This window comes from Sorex araneus, chromosome 3 (assembly GCF_027595985.1).
Source record: "Sorex araneus isolate mSorAra2 chromosome 3, mSorAra2.pri, whole genome shotgun sequence".
Lineage (NCBI taxonomy): Eukaryota > Metazoa > Chordata > Mammalia > Eulipotyphla > Soricidae > Sorex > Sorex araneus.
In genome coordinates, this window is record NC_073304.1 from 190,674,108 (window position 1) to 190,690,671 (window position 16,564).

Consider the following 16,564-nt stretch of genomic DNA (forward strand, 5'->3'; position numbering starts at 1 on the left):
AGAGACTAAGCCTGCTGTAGTCTCTCTGGCCCCACCTTCATAATTTTAAGGGGAGGGGGGTGAAGCAGGGCCAGAAAGACAGTTTAACAGGCTGTGCATGTAGGAGGTCCAGGTTTGATGCCCCATACGACAGGGTCCCCAGAGCACCGCTGTTGAGTAACCCTCAAGCTCTAGGCCAGAAATAGTCCCTGAACCCTGCCAGCGATGGCCCTAAAACAAATAATAAAAATAAGGGCCAGAGGTTTGGCTCGGATCCATAAAGCACATGAGGCCCTAGGTTCAACCTCCAGTTAAAAATATAGAGATATAACGTATTAACTACATCTAAACATTATAAAGCAAAACGTGTGTGAGAGCATGGCAGGCCACTCAGGAGGCAAAGGGGGTAGGAGAAAGGGCATTTTCCCATTTCATCGGGAAAGATTCCTCATGGTAAACCAGGAATTGGGACAGGGGAGTGGAGAGGAGGGAGTACATGGGGGAGTGCAGAACAGAGAAATCAGTGAACTGTAAGGATTTTTGCTTTTGTTTCTAACTCAGCTGCTTATAGGAGTCAAGCAAATAATAGGAATGAGGGAAACTTCCCAGGTGTTAACAACAGAAAACAGTGGCGCCTGGGCTGCATGTAAGGTCCCAGCAAAGGGTTACTAGCCTTCTATCCTTTACTGAGCACAGGACATCAGCGTCACTCACTCCTAAGTGATCCCCAAATTTGACTTTTAAGAGAAGCCAAAAATACAGGTTTTCACAACACCCAAAAGGAAAGAGAGATATCAAATTGGAATGCCCCACCACAGAGGCGGGGTGGGGTGGGGGGATGGGATTGGGGGGGTGGGAAGGATACTGGGTTCATTGGTGGTGGAGAATGGACACTGGTGGAAAGATGGGCTCTCAAACATTGCATGAGGGAAAAACAAGCACGAAAATGTGTGAATCTGTAACTGTGACTCACTAACTAAAAAATAAATAAATTTAAAAAGAAACCAAAAATACAGGTTTTATGTGAAATCTCTAGATTGTTGGTTTGTTTTTCCAAGAGTCATCAGTTTTGTGTACTTTCTTTTTTTTTTGGTTATCAGTTTCTTTAAACATAAGTAACTAATTATAAAAGTTTTAAACACTCTTTCAGACCAAAGTAACACACCTATAGGCCAGAGAGGGCCTCTGGACTGCCAGTTTTCAACCCCTGGTGAGCTCCAGACAGGGGTGGGGTGGGAATGGGATCCCAGCAAAGACTTTTGAACACTGATGGACACAAAATATGTTATTTATTGTCAATTTCTGCAAAGACACATTTAAGCAACAAAATATACATTTGTCCACCTTTTAGAATTTGTTTTATACATTAACAAATACAATGTGCTACATAGCAATAAATTAAATGTACACTATTTACATTACATAGGCAGTCAAGGTCTACTAAATCACCTCCTCCAGAAGAGAAAGAAAGAAAAGTGAATCACCACACGGATCATCATTTCCAAGCTACACTTTTTTTAGGTCTATCGCACAGAGAAGCTCTTCACACTGACACAACCACACTCCGGGGCTGGAGTGTGGGAGGGAAACAGCCATGGTGGAGGAGTTGGCACACATGCTAAGGAGCAGGAAGGGGGCGTAACCCTTCCAAGCGGAAATGTCACAAAATCAAAGACAATGGCATTGAAACCCCAGTCTTGCAGCCCCACACCCTCTCTCTCGGGCTGGTACCACACAGAACAGAGCCACTGTCCCCAACCACCTCTCCTGAGGCCACTGGCTTTGGGCACACAGTCCCGATGAAGGAAGGGAGACTGGGGACGAATTGGACAAGGGGCTGGTGGGCATGATGGGGAGAGGGCACAGGCCCAGCTCGGTCCCACCAGGCTGCAAGAACAGTTTTGACTAACTTCGCCCTCACCTCTGAGGTGAGGCAGCAGGCCCTGAGCACGGCCGACTGGCCTGGTCCCTACCAGCCTCCTGTATCTGAAAGACCCACTCAGACTCCCAATCATGCCTCCCGACAAGACCCATCTCTATGGACTCAGAACTGAATGAAGAAGGTAGTGTCTGAGGTGGCATTTTACTTAAAGGTTGGAAAACGAAGCAGGCTCTCAGCCTGCCCTGGCACCAGAGCTTAGAGTTTTATGAACCACCTTTGTTTAGGGAAAACCAGAGTTTCCTTTACCACTTGCAACTTAAACACTGGGTGGGGGGAGGGGCCGGTGGGGAACCACAGCTTGATATTGTACATCACTGCCCCGGCCTCCACCTTCATCCCAAAGTTGGAAAACTAACGTTCCTGAGGAACATTCCCCCCTCCCACCCCCACCCTCCCGCAGAATCTCTCTCCCTCATTTTCTTAGCTAAAGTTGCATCCCAAACTTCAAGGGTCTTACTGCAAAACCTAAAAGAGCTTCTTCCTCCTGGTGTGCTGGAGGGAAACTGAGATGCCAATTCTGACAGCTGACAACTTCCAGCCGGGACGGAGGCTCCAGCCAAGAGGCGTCTCCAGACCGAAGGTCCCAGGAGATGCTGCTACTATTCAACAAACAGAGGAAGGATCCTGCTTTGCACATTTTAATCCCATTTGTGGGGTGTGTGGCCTCAAAACAAATTGTTTTCCCCTCACTAAGGTTTCCTACCTGACAAATCCTACCTGGTTGGACTGGATACTACAAGGAGCCGGAAAGGTAAGAACACTAAGACAAGGCTGAATCACAGAATGTTTTCCAAGAAACACCACTTTCTATTCACTAGGAGAGACCAAAAGTCTAGCTAAAGCCTTGGATGTCCAGCTCTTTCTGCCTTTGCTAAATTTGGACTGGGCAGAGGCAGAGGTAAGCCCTATAGAGCCTGAGGAATATCGCTTCTCCTGTCCATCAGGCAGCTGGGTCCAGGAAACGTAGCTCATACACAGAACGCCACCAACACCAGCATGAGCACCATCAGGGGGAGTCCTAGCAAAAGGACCAAGGAAACTTGAGCAAATCTTTTTAGCCCCAAGACTGGGTGCAGCAACAAAAGGAAAAGACATCTGGATTGAGATCATTCAAGGGGCATAGGGAGGGAGCAGCCCCATTCTGGGCCCAGGTTGTGTCCCTTGGCGCTAATTTTGGTGGATGTGTCAAGTCCTACCCAGCACCGCCCATTAAGAACCAGAATGGAACTTGGGTCTGTGCTTCCTAGGGCCCACACCTGACCCCCTGACCTCTGAATCAGAGGCCAAAGCAAAGCCCCCCCCCCCCCCGAAGTGGGGGTGGCAGGGAGGGACCAAGCAGCAGGAAGATGGGTTCCCAAGGAGGACTGAACGGGGACAACTTGGAAAGCCCAGGGTCTCCCAGACCGTGACCCAACATGGCACAGTGACTGGAAATCTGTGAACAGCAGCCCTCTGGGGAAACAGGCCAGGCCCTGGCAGAGTCCTTAGAGAAGCACAGCCAGACCTCTGGCACTCCCTGACCAACAGAACCTGCCGGAACTCACAGGCTGCATCCAGCAGTGGGCACTGCTGCTGCCGCCGTTGATTTTTTTTTAATAAAATCTAAACTGCTATTTTGCTGACATTTTAGCTAGAATAAATCTTACTGGACTAGTATGTGAAGTAAACACAGTTCCCACAGTGCCAGGGGACAACAAGGCCGCCAGCCCGCAAGAGCATCACCATAAGTGGAGGAATGAAGAAGTGAGGTTGTGCTCTCGTTGAAAAAGCAACGCAGAAATAGTCACATCACTCCATAACAAGTCTAGCATCTAAATGCCTTTCACTTGGGAACAGGCCCAGATCCCCACGCCACTACAGCATTCAGTTGGAAACCCTTGCTATCCACTCATTAAAGCAGGGGCGCAGTCACTATCACCCAGAGGTAGAGTCACAAGGTCCTATATGCAGGCAACCAATGCATACAGCCCAGGGCCTGCTGCCCAGATGCTCACTTGGAGAATGCTGCTCCTCTATAAATGCCTTGGCACCCCAGCGGGGCCAGCGGGCAGCATGGGCCCGTCACCCAGGCAGAGGCGGCAGAGTCAACAAAGAGAGGCGGGTGTGCCCGCAACCCTCTGGCTGAGAATGGAGGGTGCAAGCCAGGCCTGCAGGACTCCAAGCTGGGTGACTGGCCGTGGGATTCCTAAGTGGAGGTTCAAGTCTCTCTGTAGATCTGCCATAAAACTCTTCCACCAGCAGACACTGGCCCCCAGCCCAGTCCATGACCCTGACATTATCCTCACCACGGTCCCAGCAGCCCTGGCTCCATCTCTCTGAATTCCGTCTTATTCCTGGCTGTACCCCCTTCATGGAAAAAAAAACAAACATCTGCTTAAAGTGGAGAACACTGTGACGCGGGCTTTGCCACAGCAACTGCTATCTGGGTGACATCAGCACAACAGAACGTCCCATTGCTGCCCAGGAGGACAGCCCTCACCAGCACATGCCCTGCCCCCTGCCACTCAGCAGGTGCCAGGCAGCAGGGATGGGTGTGACCTCAGTCTGATGGCAGCTTGTAAGGAAGAAGCCCCTAACACAAAAGCAGCCCTGTGTGGGAATCAGATATGGGGATACAGCAGAGTTGGTCTCTATCAAGACATCCTCAAGGACTGCCACACACCTGGCACCTGGGAAAAAAGGCTCCTCCCGCCTTTAAACCAGTAAACACATCTGCTCTGCCTACCCGGGCAGGTGGGCCTGTGACTCGGCCCCTTTCCCCAGGGCACTGTGTCCTGCTCTGGCTTCTGTCCACCCCAACCTCACCACTAAGTCTCACTGATTTCTGACCTATTCCCAGGTAGATCCCCTCATGGCCAACATTTTCCTTTGTAGATAAAGCAAGATGACAAATGAGCAAGACACACATCACTTCGGATGGGCTGGGGCAGGGGAGCCCGGTGCGATGAGGCCTTGTCCAGAGATGGGGAGGTGCTTGCAGGGTGTCTTGGTGAAGGGACGGGCAGGAGAGGACACCAAGATTGTGACAATTAAGAGTAGTGGATGGCACCCCCAAACTGCTGGAATAGGAGCCTTCTCTGAGGTCGAACCAGAGATTTCCTGGGGGAGACAAGAAGGGAGATGAGCTGACGGTGGGAGGGATAAGGGGACCACCCCCACCCCTGCCACAGCTGGAGCCAGGGACTACACTTCTCATGAGAGCTGCCAAAGCCCAGACCAACTTGTACAACAAATGGAGGAAGCAAAGATCTGGGGAACGCTGCCATCTGAGCACACAATGGGACTTGGTGGCGAGAGCACTCCCAGAGTACAAGACCCTCCCCCTGGCTGCAGCTAGCTCTGTCTTGGGTCCATGCAGGGGGGGCAGAGGGCTGTGGATTCAGGTAGGTTTCAAGCAAGCTGGACCCAGCCCCTTCTCTACTGAAAACCTTTCGCTCCCAGGGAGCAGGGTCCTCCTGGGATCAGGCCGAAGTGTCTAGGGGACTAGGGTACCTAGTCCTTGGGTATCCACTCAAGAAGGATGCATCTAGCCCAGAGCCCTGGCTGGCACATGGCCCGAGGCAAGGGGGCAAACTAAGGAAGGCAGGGGCCAGGTTCTTCCCATCTGCCTTCTGGAACCAGGATCCTAGGGGCACGGGAAGGGAGACCAAGACACAGTCCTATTGGGCAACCATGTCCTGTACCTCAGCCATCCACCCCCTGCCCCTCCCAGACCCAGGTACCATCACAGAAGCCTCAGGCATGGCAAGTGGCCCTCTGCACCTATCACAACGCCTCTGGCCATTCTTGGGCTCTCAGACCTCCAGCCCCCTGACTGTAAAAGGGACACGCCTCCCTCAGGGCCCAGCAGGGGAAGCACCGGACCTACCTTTGACAGATGAAGGGCTCCTCTTTCACATTAGTGACCCTGTTTCAAGATGGATCCATGTTAGAGTTTTAAATAACAGTCCCACCAGCCCCCATGAGCCCGGCAGGGACATACAAAACCCAGAACCAACAACTCAGCATCCTCAGAGTCCTGGTGTGGCTCTAACAGCAGTGTAGATGGTGCCTCAGCCTCAAGCACAACAGGGACTCACAGCATCACCCCAATTTCTGTGCAGCAGCTTTCCTCTCCCCCACCCCGCCCCGGGATGATGTATCCCCAGCAAGCAGGACTTTGGGGGAACCTTACCGCACTGGAGTTGGCATGACTGAGCTTATCAAAGCGGAATTTTAGGTTGGATCTCGGGGAGTTTCTGTTTTTGGCATCTAGGAAAATGAGAAGAGGGTGAAACCAGAGAGTCATGGGCAGGAGGGTGAAATGGGGGGCTGTGGTGGGGAATGGGGAGCCGCCTCCTCTCCTTTAGCCAGTTGCTGACCTGCATCAACTCAGATGAGCCAGCTCTCCAGTTTTTAGAAATGTCCTCCCAAAAACTGGCTGTTAGGGTCAGTTTTAAAAATTATATAAGCTTAGAACTTGGAAGTTGTATTCCTAAGAAATAATATTCAGAGGCCAGAGCGATAGTACAGTGGGTAGGGTAACTGCCTTGCACATAGCCTATCCAGGTGCGATCCCCAGCAACCCATTTGTTCAGTCCCCTGAGCACCACTAGGAGTAATACCTGAGTGCAGTGCCAGAAGTAAGCCCTGAGCAGCGCCGGATGTGACCCCAAAACCAAAATTAATAAATAATATTCAAAATTCATCATTTCCTTGCTTGTCCAATATCTATTTTCATAAGATGATTGACAGCGATTGTACACATTTGGAATTCTTCCCAACTCTTCATTTGTGATGCCACATTTAGTGGCCTGACATCCATGCTGGTTAAAGTACTTACACCACAGAAATAAGCACATGCTCAAATCAGGGCTTGAGTTATTTTTCTGTTGTCCAGATTTAAGAAACTCGTGAAGGAAAAATGCTAATAATATAGATGTTTTAAAATGTATTGTGCCACTGCTGCCAAGATGTGATCCCGGGTGCCGCACGTGTGTGCAGCCTCTCCACAGCTGCACGAGCGTGACTCCAGACACCAGCTAAATTTTCCAGCATGGGCAACTCCTCGCAGAATGTCTCCAGGCTGAGAACTAAGCCGCAGTCCAATGCCCGTCCAGGAGGGGAAAGGTATTTCTCTCTCTTGCCTCTTCCTTGCCGGGGATGAAGGGCGTGGTGACCGCCATATTATGACGACCACAGATGGGGTTTACAAGCTTGCAATGATCGAATATCCGGAAGAAATCTCCCTGGACTTAGTTTTTAAAGTACAGAAATCCAAAACCGCGTGGCCACTACCACAGCCACGCGACCTCATATCTCTTCACAACAGGTCTGACTCTAGTGGGGTATACTCCTAACAATAATAGTGAGGTTTGTGTTGAAGTATTGAATGTAACCAAAGTAAATAGAACGTAAAGTGAAATTTATCAGTTACAAGGGCGGGGTGCAGGGGGCGGGATGGGAGGTGTACTGTTTTTTTTTTGGTTTTTTTTTGGTGGTGGGATATGGGCACTGGTGAAGGGATGCTTGTTTCAGCATTGTATAACTGAGACTTAAGCCTGAAAGCATTGTAATTTTCCACATGGTGATTCAATAAAATAAAATTCTTAAAAAAATTTTTTTTAATTTAAAAAAATAATAAAATAAAATAAAATGTATTGTGCCATGACTATTATAAATAGTACCCCAAAATTTGAGCAAATATTTTTCTGGTATTTGAGGGTAATTATTCAAGTTGTCACTGTCACTGTCATCCCATTGCTCATTGATTTGTTCAAGCGGGCACCAGTAACGTCTCTCATTGAGACGTTATTGTTACTGTTTTTGGCATATCCAATACGCACGGGTAGCTTGCCAGGCTCTGCCGCTCAGACTCGATACTCTCGGTAGCTTGCCGGGCTCTCTGAGAGGGGCAGAGGAATCTAACTCGGGTCAGCTACGTGAAAGGCAAACACCCAACTGCTGTGCTATCGCTTTAGTTCCTATCTGAATATTTTGATATTTTGTTTCTGATAGAAACAATTTCTTTAGTAACTCAAATAATTCAGATAATAATTCAAATAATAATTCAAGCTATCCACGCTCATACAAAGGGTGGTTTGCATCTGATCTGTCTTTTATCTCCAACATGGAATAACCCCTTTTGCCAATATTTCCTCACTATGAGAACCCCAAAAGCATGTTGGCATCAACTCTGGCCCTTTCTGTGTTTCTGTCCTATAGAGCTTCTCTGTCTCAGCCTATGCTGTGTTATGGGGGCTCGTGTACATTACAGGGCATTAATCCCACCCCTCTTCTCTAGACGCCTGCACGCTTACCCCACAATCATCAAGATTGAACATGTCTCCCGACTTGGCCGACCCTGCCCTCAGGGGCAAGATCTCGACCTCAATGGGTTGAGAACACTGATTCTGCTATTAATTTATTAAACAAACACTTAGGTTGAACAGCTCAAAGTCTATTACAAAAAGCAAGCTCACCCAAACACATCCTAATCATGAGTCAGAAACTTCCCCTCCCTCAAGCTTCTGCTTGGGGAAAAAAGGCACAGGAAGACTTGGGGACTTGCCCTATCTCAGCCCTTGAAGCCGGAGAACCAGGCTGTGGAGTCTGGACCCAGAGTTCTGTACTCCGCCCCACGGTGTCGCCCTCCTTGCGGCCAGACCCAGGCTGGTTTGGGGACTGTGTGGAGGCCAGCCTGTTCCCCTGGATCAATGACAGAGTGAGCCAGCCGAGCGGAAGGGACAGACACTTGCGGAGGAAGCCGGGCCTGGCCAGCTCCATGTGCACCGCCCATTACCACCATCGCCAACATCCCCGTGTGCCACTGACCTGTGGGACTCCGACTCATGATAATCGGGGTGGCGGCTGCCCCTAGGCTGGGGTTCTCGCTGCTCGGGGACGGGCTGTAGACAAACACCTCCTGCTTGAAGGGCGAGGTGGTGGACGGCTGGCTGCTCTGCGGAGAGAGACTGGGTGAGGGAGCCAGCATGGGCTATGCCCGAGACAGGGCTGCACCACGGCCCTCTTGCCACATGGACCTGCTCTTTCCTTCTCCTCAGTCGCCCCCACCCTGACCTCCTGCCCACCATGCCGTGGAGGGCTGCCCCTCTCCCCTCCAGTCCGGAGCCCCGTGGCCTTCACCCTCACCTCCGACCCTCTGCTGTGGCATCTCTTTGAGGGAGACCCCCCCCAGAATGGGGAGAGAGCAGTCAGGGACCCTCCTGTTTGCAGATGCCCCTTTGTCTGCAGAGCCTGGCTATTTCAGCACAGAGCTGGTATCCGGCTGGGCCCTGGCGTGGACGGGGCCACACCTACCCCGCTGTCACACTCCTCCATGGCCTCGCCCTCCCCTGCGGTGCTGCTGAAGCTGCTGGTGCTGGAGGAGGAGCGGGAGATGTTGGCTCGGCCGTTCTCCTTCAACTTGATGAAGGGCCTGCAGGAACAGGAAGCAAGGCAGGTCCTCTCACACTCCGGCCCTGCAGGCTCCGCCTGGGGCCTCCAGCAGGCCCAGGAGGCTGAGCTTCTTCCCCACCAGTGCCCACCACCCCCCAGCCTCTAACTGTTGGCTTTGTGTTGCAGAGAGTTCCCCAGAGAACAGATGCCCACTCTCTGCTTGCCCGGAGCAGAGAGAGCACATTTGAGAGTCCCAGGGGGCTAACACAGTGGTCACCCGCACTTGCTCTCTTACTTCTCCTTGTTGGGGCAGATTTCCGGAGAGCTGGGATTGGATGAGGTCTCAGACTTGATCTCCTGAGAAGAGTGTCCACCATCTGGGGTCTTGGGGTTGCTGGACGCACTGTCACTGTGAAAATGGGGATGAAGAGGTGTGAGGCCACTGGATCCAGCCCCCCCTGCCCTGGTCACACCCAGAGCCACATAGAGCCCCAGCCTGCTCTCAGCAACACACGGCCCAGTGGGCTCACAGCACTCCTTATCAGGTGCAGCCACAGGACCCCGCGGAAGTCCTTCAGAGAATGCAGCAGATGATGGGGTGCTCAGGGGCTACTCTAGGTTCTAAGGGAGAGCCCAGAGCTATCAAGCAAGAGTCCTGGACTGACGCACCTAAAACCAAGTCTACCTGCCCTCAACCCTGCAGTCCCAGAGAAGGCAACAGAAGGATCAGTGGGGTTCCCGTCCACGCTGCAGGAAAGTGACCCAATACACAGAGACTCCTCCAGGCTGCCCACCCCCAGGGACCCATCACTGACTACAGAGGGAAGCCGGGAAAACGGGCTCTGATTGGCTCAGCATCCAGGGGGGTCTCCTTCTGGGGTTTAGTGGTATCTCCACCTGTGGTTTACCAAAGACCACTCCATGCCCACTTTTGCCCTGTGTCAGCTGTTACATACATGGCTCTGTCCTCAACACACTCACTTTTATAACAGCTTTATGAAGATGTGACCCATTTATAATTAACCCATTTAATGTGTACAAGCCAATGTTTTCAGTTCTCGGTATACGAGGTGTAAAAGCATTGCCATGATCAAACTTTAGAACATATTTGTTCTCCCTAAAAGAAACTCCAGACTCATTCTAGTCACTCTCCCAGTCCTCCTCACTTGGCCCCTGACAACACTCATGGACTTCCAGCTTCCATGTTTTTGTCTAATCTCAACAGTCTGTCTGTGTAGTCAAGCAATGTGTTGTAGTCTCTGTGACTGTCTTCTTTTGTGGAGCACCATATTTTCAAGGCTCATCTATGTTGTAATATGCATCCAGTTCATCACTCCTTTGTGCTGTAAAATTATCATTACACTTTCTGGATATACTACAAGTTATTTACCCATTCATCAAGTGTCTCCACTTTGGCTCTTACTGAAAATTGCTGCAATGAATATCTAAGCACCAGTTTTTATGTAGCCTTGTAGTCTTTTTCTTGGATGTACACCCAGAAATTGAATTGCTGGGTCATATGGTTGAACCCTCAAAGGAACTTTCAGACCATTTCCACTCAGCACATAGCCTCCAGAGATGAGGGAGGGTTCCAATGTCTCCATGTCCCTGCTATAACTGCTTGTATTTGTGCCTTTGATTATAGTCATCCCATAGCCATGAAGTATCTCTTTTTTATTTGTTTTTGGGCCACACCCTTGACTTCTGGCAAGCTCAGAATACCATACTGGATGATAGGGATTATACCAGGGTCGGCTGCATGCAAGGCAAATGCCCTACCTGCTGTACTGTGGCTCTGGCCGCATCAGTGCACTCTATTTTGATTTTTTTTTTTCAAAATTCAAGGGCCAGAGATACAGTAGAGTTAAGGGCCATAACTTGCATGCTTCTGACATTGATTTGATACTTGACACCACATGGTACCCCACATCATCACTGGGTACAACCCTGGAGGCCCCCAAACATCACTGGAGGGACCCAGGTAATCTCAAGTATCATGTGGAATGAGCAGCTCTGCATCCTTAGGCCTGTGCATTGAGCCACCTGACTGAGGATCACCAGGGGAGTCCCAGGTCTCTTGAGGACTACCTGGAAAACATCCCCAAAATGCAACATGGTGCAAGGGATTGAACACAGGGCCTCATAATCTAAGGCCCCTACCTCGGAGCTCTATCCCAGCCTCTGTCAATCCTTTTTTTTTGTTTGTTTTTTGGGTCACACCCAGCGATGCTCAGGGGTTACTCCTGGCTCTGCACTCAGGAATTACTCCTGGCGGTGCTTGGGGGACCATATAGGGTGCTGGGGATCAAACCCGGGTCGGCCACATACAAGGCAACTGCTCTACCTACTGCGCTATCGCTCCAGCCCCCAGCCACTGTCACAGTTATTAAGGCCATTGATCACCTTATTGTCTCAGCCCTAGTGGGGGTCTGGGTCATGGGTGTGTCTCACACTGCTGGCTCCGTCCTGGGTGTCTCTGCTCTAGGTTTTCTTCCTTCTCCTCCTTTTCCTACCCTGACTCCTTCAAGGCTCTGGAACATAGAAACTCCCCAGGCACTCCACACTCACAACTGTCATGTATAATGATGAACTATCTTTAAGGGGCATCTTTGCCCCAGGGACTTCCCCCTGGCCATGGCCACACTCCTAAGCTCCAGACCTGCAATTTGAACCACTCTGAATTCTGGAGCCCTCAACTGTAATGTGTCACTTCCACATATAGGTTCCAAACAGAGTTCTTCATCCATAAACTTGCCCCTTGGGACATAAACCACCAGTCAGGGTAGATACTTGGGAAACCCAGAAGTCACCCTAAAGCTTTCTCTGCTTTCACATCTGTAAGTTTCTGGGGGTACAGATTTGTGTCTTCTGTGGCTCATATCTGAGCACAGGGCAGACTCTCAAGAAACGCTGTTTGTTGGCATAAATACTGAAAGCGTTCACCCATGCAAGCTTCAGAGAATCAGCAAGGACAAAGTATATTGGGCTAGAAGAGTATATTGGACTAGAAGTATATTGGACTAGAAGAGTTGCTAAAAAAATTTTTTTAATAAAAATTAAAAATAATATCATTTGAGAAGCCATTAAAAGGGTTCATGAACTCTGCCTATAGAACCATATGTAAGAGGGGACATTGAATGAGCAGTGAAAAGGAGGCCAAAGCAAAGAATCCAAGCAATGTTTCTAAATTTGGGTCAAAATGCAATAAAAATAACTCCTGGAAAGCCCCATGCAGAGACGGGCCAAATCTGCCCTGGGATAAAAAGCAGAGGGAGTGTATGGGAGGGCTGGTGTCTCGCCTGGTGACCTGCATCAGGGGGGAGACAGTTCTGGAAGCTCCCCAGAGCCCTCCCCAGGGTGGGCATTTGACAGCGAGGTGGAGAAGAGACAAAGGCCCATTATCTGGTTGGAGAAGCAGGTTCCCGACAGTTACCATCGCGTCCGGCTGTCTCCTTGGCCTTCAGAGCCCGTGTGCAGACGGGGGAAGAGGCCCGAGCGCCTCTTGATGGGGCTCCGCGACTGATTCTTCGCCGTGGCCACAGCCACAGGAGGCTGCAGGCAAGATCACCAAAGTGAGTGCTCACACCCTGGAACCCCAATCTCTATCCCCTCATGCCCCCGTGTTGGTTCACTCCAGCTTCCTACAACCTCCCAGCTTATCAGTGGGAGATTCCAGGAGCTAACCAGACAGCCAGAAAGGGTGAAACAGGAGCCGAGAGCCAAGTCCAGCGCAGCCTATCTTCCCAGGCTCCTAAGCCCTAACTTGTGGTCCCAATAACAATACACTGAAGACCCCAGAGACCAAATTCTTGGGGGAACACGACCTCAAGGCCTCGCTAAGCCCTGTGCATTGAGAAGCCCTTGGAATGGTCTAGTTCCAGTTTGTGTTTTATGAATGTGGAAGCGTGAGAGGGTTGGCCAAAGTTTGAGAGCGAATCACTGGCAGTATGAGGAAAATAGCCTCGGGGCTCTTTACCTTTCATCCACTACCAACAAACAGGTACAAGCTGCTGACCCAATAACAAGCCAGAATAATGGGCAGCCCCAGGCCCACATCACCCACAGGGAGGGGGAACTCACCAAATTGGGGACTCATCTTCAGATACATCAGGGATTGGAGGGACAATTTAAAAGGAGGGTATTTTTTTTTAATTTATTTTTTTATTAGTGAATCACCATGAGTTACAGTTACAAACTTATGAACCTTCATGTTTGCATTTTGTTTATATCCCTCCACCAGTGCCCAGTCCCTCCCCTAATGTTTCCAGTATCCCTCCCACCCTCCCACCCTATCCTCCCCACCCCACCCCACCTCTGTGGCAGGGCATTCCCTTTTGTTCTCTCTCTCCTTTTGGGTGTTGTGTTTGCAACAAAGGCACTGCGTGGCCATCGTGTTTGGTCTATATTCTATTTTCAGCGCATATCTCCCATCCCGTGTGGGTCCTCAAACCACACTTTACCTGGTGTTCCCTTCTCGATGCAAGCTGCCCCTTCCTCCGGCATGTGGGGCCAGCATCCAAGACTTGGAGCCAACCTCCTGGTACTTATCTCTACTATTCTTGGGTGTTAGTCTCCTATTCTGTTATTTTATTTTATATTCCACAGATGAGTGCGATCTTTCTATGTCTGTCTCTCTCTTTCTGACTCATTTCACTTAGCATGATATACTTTCCATGTTGATCCACTTATATGCAAAGGTCATGACTTCATCTTTTCAAATAGCAGCATAGTATTCCATTATGTAGATGTACCAAAGTTTCTTTAACCAGTCATCTGTTCTCGGGCACTCAGGTTTTTTCCAGATTCTGGCTATTGTAAACAGTGTTGCAATGAATATTCGAGTGCAGATGTCATTTTGACTGTACTTTTTTGCCTCTCCGGGATATATTCCCAGAAGTGGTATTGCTGGGTCAAATGGGAGCTCAATTTCTTATTTTTTGAGAAGCGACCATACTGTTTTCCAAAAGGGCTGAATCAGTCTGCTTTTCCACCAGCAGTGTAGGAGGGTCCCTTTCTCCCCACATCCACACCAACAGCGGTTGCTTTTGTTCTTTTGGATGTGTGCCAGTCTCTGTGGTGTGAGGTGGTATCTCATGGTTGTTTTGATCTGCATCTCTTTGATGATTAGTGATGAAGAGCAGTTTTTCATGTTTTTGCCAGTCGTATTTTTTCCTTGAGAAAATTTCTGTTCATTTCCATCCCCCATTTTTTGATGGGGTTGGGAGTTTTCTTCTTGTAGATTCCAACCAGTGCCTTGTATATCCTTGATATCAGCCCCTTATCAGATGGGTATTGGGTGAATATTCTTTCCCATTCTGTAGATTGTCTTCGTATCTTGGTCACTGTATCTTTTGCAGTGCAGTAGCTTCTTAGTTTAATATAGTCCCATTTGTTTATCTCTGTTTCCATTTCATTGGTCAATAGCATGTCATCTTTAAATATACCAATAGCTTCAATGTCGTGGAGAGTTTTGCCAACCTTGTCTTCAATGTACCCTGTGGATTCTGGTCTGATGTTGAGGTCTTTAATCCATTTTGATCTGAATTTTGTGCATGGTGATAGGTCTAGATCTAAATCCATTTTTTACAAGTGGTTGTCCAGTTATGCCAGCACCATTTGTTGAAGAGGCTTTCTTTGCTCCACTTCACATTTCTTGCCCCCTTATCAAAGATTAGATGTTCATACAATTGGGGTTTGTTCATACAATTGGGGTTGTGTGTAGGGATATTCTACCCTGTTCCATTGGTCTGTGGATCTGCCTGTGGACCAGTACCATGCTGTTTTGATTATTACCGCTTTATAGTAGAGTTTGAGGTTGGGGAGGGTGATGCCTCCCATCATCCTTTTCCCAAGAATTGCTTTAGCAATTCGTGGGCGTTTATTATCCCATATGAATTTCAGAAGTGTTTGCTCCATTTCTTTGAAGTTTTTCATGGGTATCCTTATAGGGATCGCATTGAATCTATACAGTGCTTTGGGGAGTATTGCCATTTTGACAATGTTCATTCTTTCTATCCATGATCAGGGAATATGTTTCCATTTCCACGTGTTCTCTTTTATTTCATTGATTAGCGTTTTGTAGTTTTCTTTGTAGGGATCCTTGACCTCTTTAGTTAGGCTGATTCCGAGGTACTTGATTTTCTGGGGCACGATTGTGAAGGGGATTTTTTTTATGTCACTTTCCTCTGTTTCGTTAATTGCGTATAGGAAGGCCATGGATTTTTGGGTATTGATTTTATAACCTGTGACTTTACTGTACAAATCTATTGTTTCTAAGAGTTTCTTGGTAGAGGTTTTGGGTTTCTCTAGGTATAGCATCATACCATCTGTGAATAGTGAGAGCTTGATTTCTTCCTTCCCTATCTTTTTGTATGCCCTTAATGTCTTTTTCTTGCCTAATTGCTATTGCAATAACTTCCAGTATAATGTTAAACAGAAGTGGTGAGAGTGGACATCCTTGTCTTGTCCCTGATCTTCGAGGGAAGGCCCTAAGTTTTTCTCCATTGAGAATGATGCTTGCCGTAGGTTTGTGGTAGAAGGCTTTGACTATCTAAAGGAGGGGATTTTTAAAGTGGGAGATTTAAAAAGGAGGGTGCTCAGATAGAGAAGAGACCACCATGTAAAGGGCACTAGGAGGACCCTCTCGGGATGGGAGATGCGGGCTGAAAGTAGACTATAGACGGAACATGATGACCACTCAATACCTCTATTGCAAACCACAACACCCAAAAGGAGAGACAGAGCAAAAGGAAATGCCTTGCCATAAAGGCAGGATGGGGTGGAGGAGACGGGGTGGGAGTGGTGGGAGGGATGCTGGGATCATTGGTGGTGGAGGATGGGCACCGGTAGAGGGATGGGTACTTGACCACTGTATGACTGAAATACAAGCACGAAAGTTTGTAAGTCTGTAACTGTACCTCACACCAATTCGCTAATAAAAAAAATAATTAAAAAAAAAACCTTGGAAAAAAATTTAAAGAAGGGGTGGGAGTCTGCAGCCAATCTTTTGAGACCACCAAGTTGGTTATCCAGGCCCCAACTTCTGCCACTCATGTGTTGAGCAGCCTCGGGTAAGAGGGGAAACTCTCTGGGCCTCTCTGTCCCCTCATCCAAAGAACAGACTTTGTGAGAGGAACAAGACAATGGCTATAAAAATATTAGGCAAATTAAATGAATTATGCAAGATCATTTATAACACCAATTGTTGGAAAGCAGCTATGCTTACCACTATACCACCCACGCTGCTAGCACCAGTTGGTGTGTGCT

At 48.9% G+C, this 16,564-nt stretch overlaps 1 protein-coding gene across 6 annotated transcripts in view; it reads right to left on the reverse strand.

Annotated features, from left to right (window-relative positions):
• Positions 1–1,249: 1,249 nt before the first annotated feature.
• RAP1GAP2 (RAP1 GTPase activating protein 2) overlaps positions 1,250–16,564 on the reverse strand; it is a 255,839-nt gene continuing 240,524 nt past the window's right edge. For 5 of the 6 annotated variants that reach the window (XM_055129987.1, XM_055129991.1, XM_055129990.1 and 2 more), the window contains 7 exons: positions 12,732–12,850; positions 9,594–9,707; positions 9,221–9,338; positions 8,735–8,861; positions 6,096–6,172; positions 5,790–5,828; positions 1,250–5,020 (listed from right to left, as the gene is read on the reverse strand). In XM_055129987.1, the coding sequence (XP_054985962.1) occupies positions 5,820–5,828; positions 6,096–6,172; positions 8,735–8,861; positions 9,221–9,338; positions 9,594–9,707; positions 12,732–12,850 (564 nt within the window). In that variant the 3' untranslated portion in view covers positions 1,250–5,020; positions 5,790–5,819. The remainder of the gene's footprint in view (positions 5,021–5,789; positions 5,829–6,095; positions 6,173–8,734; positions 8,862–9,220; positions 9,339–9,593; positions 9,708–12,731; positions 12,851–16,564) is intronic. The other variant, XR_008629101.1, reaches the window with a different exon arrangement.